This window comes from Oncorhynchus kisutch, linkage group LG11 (genome assembly GCF_002021735.2).
Source record: "Oncorhynchus kisutch isolate 150728-3 linkage group LG11, Okis_V2, whole genome shotgun sequence".
NCBI classification, from domain to species: domain Eukaryota; kingdom Metazoa; phylum Chordata; class Actinopteri; order Salmoniformes; family Salmonidae; genus Oncorhynchus; species Oncorhynchus kisutch.
The window spans coordinates 27651424-27661115 of NC_034184.2; the positions used below are offsets into that span (position 1 = coordinate 27651424).

The 9692-nt window shown below is 41.4% G+C and overlaps 1 protein-coding gene across 4 annotated transcripts; it reads left to right on the forward strand.

Annotated features, from left to right (window-relative positions):
* The first annotated feature begins 548 nt into the window (after window positions 1-548).
* Window positions 549-6626, forward strand: LOC109899796 (40S ribosomal protein S24). 4 transcript variants are annotated; one of them, XM_031835560.1, is made up of 7 exons: window positions 549-618; window positions 2280-2345; window positions 2573-2782; window positions 3040-3153; window positions 3528-3530; window positions 4265-4284; window positions 6540-6623. In XM_031835560.1, exons 1-6 carry the CDS (start codon window positions 616-618, stop codon window positions 4268-4270), a joined length of 402 nt encoding a protein of 133 aa, XP_031691420.1. In that variant the 5' UTR covers window positions 549-615; the 3' UTR covers window positions 4271-4284; window positions 6540-6623. The 4 variants fall into 4 exon arrangements, 3 of the variants coding, with proteins under 3 accessions (XP_031691420.1, XP_031691419.1, XP_020350928.1); XM_031835559.1 differs by lacking the exon at window positions 3528-3530 and having other exon boundaries at window positions 3040-3152; window positions 4263-4284; XR_004211601.1 differs by having other exon boundaries at window positions 3040-4284.
* The last annotated feature ends 3066 nt before the right edge of the window (window positions 6627-9692 follow it).

Below are 9692 nucleotides of genomic sequence, written 5' to 3' on the forward strand. Positions count from 1 at the left end.
AATAATGTTATATGATGTACTGTTTTATATGTACTGTAAGTGCCTTAATGTGTTTGGACCCCAGGAAGCATAGCTGCTGCTTTGGCAACAGCTTTTGGGATCCCTAATAAATACAAATTCAAAAATTGCGCTCTATGTTTTGTCTACTACCGTCCATTTCCATGAGCCATGTGAATAAAAATACTTACGTCGTTCAATAATAAACAAAATTATACATACATATATACTATATAATACTGTGGTGCGCTACTTTTGGAAAAAGGGCATAATGGCATGATTGTGTTGCTGCTAGATGAATAAAATGCCATCAATTCATATATTTGTAATGAACAAACATGTTATTCATACTGTATTGCATACATTCATGTGCCAAAATTACATGGGCATTTATTTGATTGTGTGACGTTTGCTCTAAAGTCATATACACTTGAACAAAATAATACATTAAAAAATACAAAAACGACACGTTCTATTTCCCTAAGTGGTCTCTCAAATCATTTGAATTTACTTTTAATTCAGGCAAGTATTCAGGTCGCACGGCTTCCATTCAGGCGTTTGGTTGGCCGGCATCGGGTCCTTCCTCCTTTTCCTCGTCCCTGAGAGGCTGATGTCAAGATGGTGAGTCTTGTGGCATAAAATCTAGAATTAAATTCTTTGTTTATCTTCACCATCCTCTCATCGTTGTTAAAATCACGAAGTCCAAATACATTTATAAGCCATCCCTGTAGGAATATTAGAACATTTAAATGGTAAAAGTAGTTTTTAGTATTTTATGAACTGATGGATTTCGGTGGCCTAGACGAGCGCTCGGCTGTTGGACCTGTTCAGTTGTAAAAGCCATTCAGTAATAATTTTGTAACACATGGCTTCTTATTTTCCACCACTATGTGTTGGCGGCTACATTGTGGTTTTGTCCAGTCTTGTATAATACTATTATTTGACCAGCATAGGCAATATGGCTAGCTACATGCTAAGGTATGTGCTAGCAAGGTGTCCTCGACTGCTGTGGCTAGTGAGCCTCCCTGGCACAGTATGTCACTTGTAATGTCGTATTAGGATTCTGGAAATTACCTAGCTAGTTCCGACACGATAACTAACGCTAAGTTACCACAAATGCATGATTTTTGTCGTGTACCTTGTAGTCAATCCGTCCAGAAGTGGTTCGTTTACATGATTTGAGTAGATGGAAGCTAACTTAGCTAGTTAACTTGCTTGGTTGGCTACAGTAGATAGCCAGGATGTTAGTTATTGATGCAGTAACCTTTCGGTATGATTTTGGTTTAGGACTTTCTCCTCGAAAGTATATATTGGACGTGTCACTCGTGTATCTAGCTAGCTACTAAATGTTACTTGTGTAGGTAGCTAAATCCAAGTAATGTAGTTCGCTAGCTACCTCTTGTTGCATGGCATGATACGTTTGATGACATGACGGTGGTAGGCCTGATCAATGATGAGACAGCCTGTAGGGATAGTCAATATCAGCTCCCTCAACAGCTAGACACGAGCTGATCGTAGACTACAGGAAATGGAGGGCCATGCACACCCCCATTCATATCGACTGGGCTGTAGTGTAACGAGTCGAGAGCTTTAAGTTCCTCTGTGTCCACATCATTATGGATCTATCACGGACCACATACCAAGACAGTTGAAAATAGGGCATGACAGAAGCCTCTTCCTGCTCAGGTGGCTGAAAGGAATTGACATGGGCCCTCAGATCCTCAGTTATACAGCTGCACTATTGAGAGCATCTTGACTGGCTGCATCAGTGCTTGGTATGGCAACTGCTTTGCATCCTACTACAAGGCGTCTGCATCTGCATTGACCCTTTCTGCACTAACCTTTTTGACTCGTCACATGCACTGTTTATCCTGTTGCCTAGTCACTTAATTCCTAGTTATATGTACATATCTACCTCAACTGCATCGTACCCTTGCACATCAACTCGGTGCTGGTATCGTGTGTGTATATGGCCACGTTATTGTTACTAATTGTTTTACCTTTTTATTACGTTTCCAAAAAAATCCCATCTTTCTCTGCATTGTTGTGAAGGGCCCGTAATTAAGCATTTCACTGTTAGAGTAACAGTTGATTTATGATTGGATGTGTAATTGTAATGCAATAAGTAACTTTTCTTTATGGCCTGCTAACTAACTTGCTACCTGACAAAGCCAACGTCTTGTTTAAATACTTGTGTTGATGTATACTACTTGTCTTGCTATGTGTGTATAGTATCTAAATGTGTGTAGGGTTCCTAAACTCTGTTCCCCGTCTACTTTCAGAACGACACAGTGACAGTCAGAACCCGGAAGTTCATGACAAACCGGCTGCTTCAGAGGAAGCAAATGGTAAGCTTAAATGTTTTTCCTACCACTGTATACCACCAAAACAAAATATCTCTTCATACTGAGTGTTCAGCTGACCTCTATCAGTAGATCAAAAGACCGTCATGATCTGCCCTGATGGTCTATTGATTAAATGATCTGTTAAAAGTTAGGAAGCATCAAGATCACCAGTGTGCTAGTTTTCTAGTGCTGCATGGTCTTAAACTTTTGTCCATCGTCTCCGCTTCCAGGTTGTCGATGTCCTCCATCCGGGCAAAGCCACAGTCCCCAAGACTGAGATCCGGGAGAAGCTGGCCAAAATGTACAAGACCACCCCTGACGTGGTGTTCGTCTTCGGCTTCAGGACCCAGTTTGGTGGCGGCAAGACGACGGGCTTCGCCATGGTCTACGACTCTCTCGACTACGCTAAGAAAAACGAGCCCAAGCACAGACTGGCCAGGGTAAGTAGATGCTGGAAAAATGGAAACAAGTGGGGCTTTGCTTGTGGAATGCACCAATTGAATGGATATAGCTGTTTTTAGGCAATATTCTCTATTTGTATGACACCACGTCTGTACATAGTTTCTATGAGTACCATCATTATCAAGTATTGTCTGCCAGTGATACCCACATTGATACTGACTAATAGAAAGATAACCCACACACAATGGAAGCAGTGCTGTTTGGTTAAAATGTTTGGTTTTCTCGGTTCTTACAGCACGGTCTCTATGAGAAGAAGAAGTCCTCCAGAAAACAGCGCAAGGAACGCAAGAACAGAATGAAGAAAGTACGAGGCACCAAGAAAGCCAGTGTGGGCGCTGCTGGCAAAAAGGTAATGTGGCCATTCTCCCTATGGTACATTCCTCTTGTTCAAGGGTGGGTGCATTTTAATAGTCACATTTTTACAGTAGCTCCATTTATTCTCCTTCATCTGCACTGTAAATCAGCAGAGTTGGTAAATGCATAATACTGGATGGCTGCTTTCACCCAAGCGAAATTCACATCATTGCAGATGGAGGGAATAGGGAACTTTTTGAGACTATTGGAACGCACCCCAAGTTGAACTTATTTCGTATTAGTTCATCATTAATTACATGCATATCTTTCCTTCTTCCCAAGTCTGTTAGTGCTGTCTTTATTTATACGTTCTTACTGTTTTAATATACATTGTCATCTTCTCTTATCTACTGTTCTTCGGGACTGTAGAAGGTAAATGTTGTTTTCATCAGTAGACTAACTGCTGTGTGCAGATACTACTACTTAGGAGTGATGTTCCTAGCTAAATCCTGTTAGACTTCATCCCAATCTTCCCATTATATAACCAAAAAAGCTACAGTGCCTTTTTACATGTGGATTTACATTGGGTTGATCCACATTGGGTTTCAGTTCAGGTACCTACCAGTTGATACTTAGTTGCTCATTCTAACTCATGACACTAATGTTGGCGAGTGTGAACTGAGCACTAATAGTGGTTTAGATTCCAGGTTGAACCGTATAGTGTGGTCCCGTATAGTGTGGTCCCTACTCAACAGTAGGTTGCCTAGTGGATCTCTGAAAGACTAGGAACTAGAGCAGTTTCTCAATTAATTCCTTAAAGGACCCCAATGCAGTACACATTTTTGTTTTAGCCCAGCACTAACACGCATAATTCAACTAATCAAGTCTCAGTGCTGGGCTAAAACACACATGTGCATCCCCAAGAATCCTGCAGGAATGTGTGCATTTATTGACATGTCCGCATCTGGTGCTCAGCATTCAGTTTTGGCTTTGTATTATTTTCCTGGGTGGAAATGGGCCCCAACTGAATTAAATTAATCTATGGCTCAAATCTTATGCCATTCAGAGATCTAGTATAGGAGTGTGAATTATTTTAAAAGTTTAACATTACTTTCTTCATCCTTTTGTCTTTTATTTTGCCCCCCACGGATTTTTTTTTTTTACAGAAATGAGGTGTCTGTTACAGGTATAAAGAAAACAGGGCATGGTGTGCTATATTGTGTTGAATTGCACATTGAATCTTCTCTTGGTACCTCACCTGTAGAGATCTCACCTGTAGTCTTCCAACAACCTTATCTACAAGCACGCATCCTTACTACTTCATCCCATCTTCCATCCCCCTTGTCCCCCAAACTTCTAAACCTACCCTGGCTGGTGGTACTTATTCTCTGACAAATATTATAATATCAACTAATGTCATATCAACAAAAAAAATATTTAATTGCTTCTAAACGATTACCATTCTTATTCTCCTATTCAACTATTTTATTATGACTATGTATTGATCAAACGCTCAGTACAGTTATACTAACATGCGTTATGAGTGGTGACCTTTGGTTGTTTATTAAAGCATGTCTAGGATAATAATTTATAGCCCAATGTCTCGGTGCGAGACAACTGAACCACATGCCTACTCATACGACTTTTCCTAGTTTCATTTAATACAATATACAGTTGAAGTCGGAAGTTTATATACACTTAGGTTGGGGTCATTAAAACTTGTTTTTCAACCACTCCACACATTTCTTGTTAACAAACTATAGTTTTGGCAAGTCGGTTAGGAAATCTACTTGGTGCATGACACAAGTTATTTTTCCAACAATTGTTTACAGACAGATTATTTCACTTATAATTCACTGTATCACAATTCCAGTGGGTCAGAAGTTTACAAACACTAAGTTGACTGTGCCTTTAAACAGCTTGGGAAATTCCAGAAAATTATGTCATGGCTTTACAAGCTTCTGATAGTCTAATTGACATAATCTGAGTCAATTGGAGGTGTACCTGTGGATGTATTTCAAGGCCTACCTTCAAACTCAGTGCCTCTTTGCTTGACATCATGTGAAAATCAAAAGAAATCAGCCAAGACCTCAGAAAAAATATTGTAGACCTCCACAAGTCTAGTTCATCCTTGGGTGCAATTTCCAAACGCCTGAAGGTACCACGTTCATCTGTACAAACAATAGTATGCAAGTATAAACACCGTGGGACCACGCAGCTGTCATACCGCTGACGAAAGAGATGCGTTCTGTCTCTTGTGAAGATGCTGGAGGAAACGGGTACAAAGTATCTATATCCACAGTAAAACAAGCCCTATATCGTCATAACCTGAAAGGCTGCTCAGCATGGAAGAAGCCACTGCACCAAAACCGGCATAGAAAAGCCAGACTACGGTTTGCAAATGCACATGGGGACAAACGTCGTACTTTTTTGAGAAATGTCCTCTGGTCAGATGAAACAGAAATAGAACTGTTTGGCCATAATGACCATCGCTATGTTTGGAGGAAAAAGGGGGAGGCTTGCAAGCCGAAGAACACCGTGAGGCATGGGGGTGGCAGCATCATTTTGTGGGGGTGCTTTGCTGCAGGAGGGACTGGTGCACTTAACAAAATCGATGGCATCATGATGCAGGAAAATGATGTGGATATATTGAAGCAACATCTCAAGACATCAGACAGGAAGTTAAAGCTTGGTTGCAAATGAGTCATCCAAATGGACAATGACCCCAAGCATACTTCCAAAGTTATGGCAAAATGGTGTAAGGACAACAAAGTCAAGGTATTGGAGTGGCCATCACAAAGCCCTTGACCTCAATCCTATAGAAAATGTGTGGGCAAAACTGAAGAAGCGCGTGCGAGCAAGGAGGCCTACAGCCCTGCCTCGGTTACACCAGCTCTGTCAGGAGGAATGGGCCAAAATTCATCCAACTTATTCTGGGAAGCTTGTGGAACGCTACCTGACACATTTGACCCAAGTTAAACAATTTAAAGGCAATGCTACCGAATACTAATTGAGTGTATGTAAACTTCTGACCCACTGGGAATGGGATGAAAGAAACAAGTGAAAATAAATTACTCAACTATTTATTCTGACATTTCACATTCTTAAAATAAAGTGGTGATCCTAACTGACCCAAGACAGGGAATTTTTACTCTGATTAAATGTCAGGAATTGTGAAAAACTTTGCGTTTGACTTCAACTGTCATTTAATATATACTAAATAAATTCCTCACTGAGCTGGAAAATGTCAGTTAACTGCATTTACTATTTAAAAAAACAACATGTAGGTTGAGCTCCATCTCTACTATTACCCTTCGGACCATCAGCCCAATTACCCCCTTCCTCTAGTTGAGGTGCGCCCCCCCAGTAGAGCTGTAAGTGGAGATGGTGTATTTCTGTTTGCAGGTGAACTAACTTCTCTTCCTCTGTGTTTTCCTACAGTGAGCCTGGAGAATCAGGGATGTTCCTCGTGCTCAAGATGTTCTTGTATATTGTCATCGAATAAAAAAAACTTTGGAAAAAAAAGTCGCTCATGTTTGTCATTTCCTCTACATGTCCTGGATTGAAAAACATGTATATTTGACATGTTTATCTGTACACTTACATTTGCAGTGTGCTTGAATATTGTTATGTTCAAAGTTGTTTTTGGGATATTGGTAGTCTGGCTCATACCAAAGTCTTAAGTCCTCCTGACTTTAGTCTGGAAAGGCTGTTTTGATGCAGTTGGCACGATGCGTCATTGGTGGCTGTGCTTTTAATGGTTGCTTCTGTCTTCTCGCGCAAACAGCCACGCACCGCCCCTTGCATTACACAACTGTTGGTTTATCAAATCCCACAAGAAAAACATTTTGAGAACCAATCAATACATCCCCTTAATTTTAGCGAATCTTGCATCAAAGGCCTCCTGACCAGACGTCTATTGTTGACTGGCTATATTCTCCTTTCAATAATGTTGGATGGTGTTCCCATTAAAACAGTGTGAATACCAATGTTACCAAATACATTAAATGGTGAATTACTGAGGTGAGTTGTTTTGCCTGTGATGATATTCTCATACGCGGGTCCTGTGTTTTTCTATTCGTAGACATTAATTAAGAGCGTATGACCTGAATATTTCTAATGCATTTTCTCACAATGATAAGACTTCAATGAAGTGCCCTGTCTAAAGGGTTCCATTGTGTCCAGACTAAAAAACCTTTGTGTGAGCTCAGAGCCAAACCAATGGTGCTATGATACAGACTACTGCTGCAACTCACGCTGAATCGTCTCCGGCTATGCACTCTTTTTGTTGGCATCATACCTGGCACCTTACTACCGCTGTCTCAAGGTTACTAGGTCCCCCTTGGTTTTCTGTACACAAACTCACCTGGTCCTTCTATCACTACCTCAGTCTCATAATTTACGCTGATGGCACTCAACTCTCGCAGATAGGATTTCTGTGTGGCTGGCCTGGCAGACATCTCCGCTTTGATGTTGGCCCACCACCTCGAGCTAAACAATATTGCACTGCTATTCGTTCCTGGGGGAAGCTTGCCAGCTCCTAGACCTCCGTCACTGTTGACAAACTGCATTGTTATGAAAAACGAAAAACCTCTGTTTGACCTTGGGCGACACCCTATTGTGTTCAGAGCCAAACTGATGCAGAGACTAATGCGTCAACGAGATTCAACCTGTACATTTATATTTAATCCCTCTGCACTTTTTATCAATTTGACACGTGACGTGAAACAGAACATGATCTTGTTATATCAGGCTAGGTTAACGATGCTAGCTTTTGGTATAACTGGGTAGTTATGAAAACAGGAGCGCCCAGACCTTCGCCACCTAACGTTGGCAAACACGATATACATCAACCAGTACATAAAGTAAGTTTCAGTGATAACCTGATTATCAGCGAATCACTGATATGAAAACAGGATACCATTTTCTAACCAGCACCCAACCACTTACATTTTCGCAATTTCAACAAAAAGGTGAAGAATATGATTTGCAGTTAATTAAACATGAGAGGGCACCCTGGACGTCTTCTGGCACCACACACATTGAGTGTAGCTAGACCACATTATGAGACTCTGAATGACCCGATAGACTTCTCTTTGGAGGCATTGAATTTACTTTCATCATTAGCATAGCAGTAAACACTAATCAAATATGCACATAATCAGTGCAGTTAGTGACACATATCCCCTCAGGACCTCCGAGGTTTGCGTTGCATTACATTTGGGATACAGCCAATGTTTATTGTCTAAGCAGATGCCCCTACTACCGATTGCAGCGCATAATAATTATCGTTATAACATCCACCTTACAAAGACTAGTGTGGGCCCAGTTACAAAGGCACTTGCAAAGCGGATTTTAATGTATTTGAACGAGCCAAAAGATGCAGCGCAAACTGAGTTGATCATAGACCGAGTAGAACTCCTGTGTTTAGTGGTTTGTAATAGAGGTGTGCAATCCATTCCTGTGGGATGCTAACAGGATATCCGTTTTTTGCTTACCCAGCCCTCGATGAGTTGAATTATAGTGCTTGGCTAGCACATACATGTGCAAACCCTAGCCAGGCTAGGAATGGATTGAGAAACACTTAACGTAGAGCGGGTAGCGTTCATAACAACACGCACAGGTTGTAGTAACAGAAGTTGCCACACGAGTGCTCTCTTTCCCTATCTGTCAAGTGTTGATACTTTTGCAAAAGACACACACGAACACTCCCTCCCAGCGGCAGGCTTGATTCAATATGCATGGCAATCCTCAGGAATAGCAGAGAAAGGACAGAATGGGGGCAGGGTTGTGGTACGAAGAAATACCTACATCCACAGTGTCACTGCAGCAATTTTCTGAAGCCTCAGTCAATAATATATTGAGCAACTGCACAGTCACCCACAGTTTGACACACTTGGGAGAGGTACCACTCTATAGTCTAAAGTTGCCTCCTATCCTTAATCTCCTTCTCTTGTCTCCTTTCCTTCCCAGTAGGCTTACACTATATTGCTTTCACCATTCCTTTGTTCATGGATAAATGCAGAGGGAGAGGAAATGAGGAAAGGAAGCCATATGGAGTAGAGAGGAAGCCATAAGGAGAAGAGATGAGGGGAAGAAGCCATGCTAGCCGTGCTAGACTTGAGATGCACCCTGGGTCTGTGGCGGCTGCACAACAGACAGACATAAGAGGAGAAGCGAGGTGAGACGTGTAAATGCTGATTGGTAACGCTCTAATGTCTGACTGCAGTCATTTGACTTGACGCCCTGTCTGTCCCTCTTAGTTTTCATTCAGTTTATTGTGTAAATTGGAAAATATGCCACTTGTCTAGTCTGAGCGATGCGTTGCTTTGGATTATCATCCTTGTCAATGACTTGGAGCTCTGGCCAAAAGTAATGCACTATATAGGGAAAAGGGTACAATTTGGGACGTAGCCAGTCTTTGGAACAGAACACATCTCCTTTGTTTTAGTGTGACCTTTCTGTGGTAAGTTGTATTGAAATACCCTGGGAGAGAGAGAAGGAGAATCTAAATAAAGTGATTATAGTAGCGGGGGATCAATGTCTCTCGCTCTCAATTCAATGTCAATTTAAGGGCTTTATTGGCATGGGAAA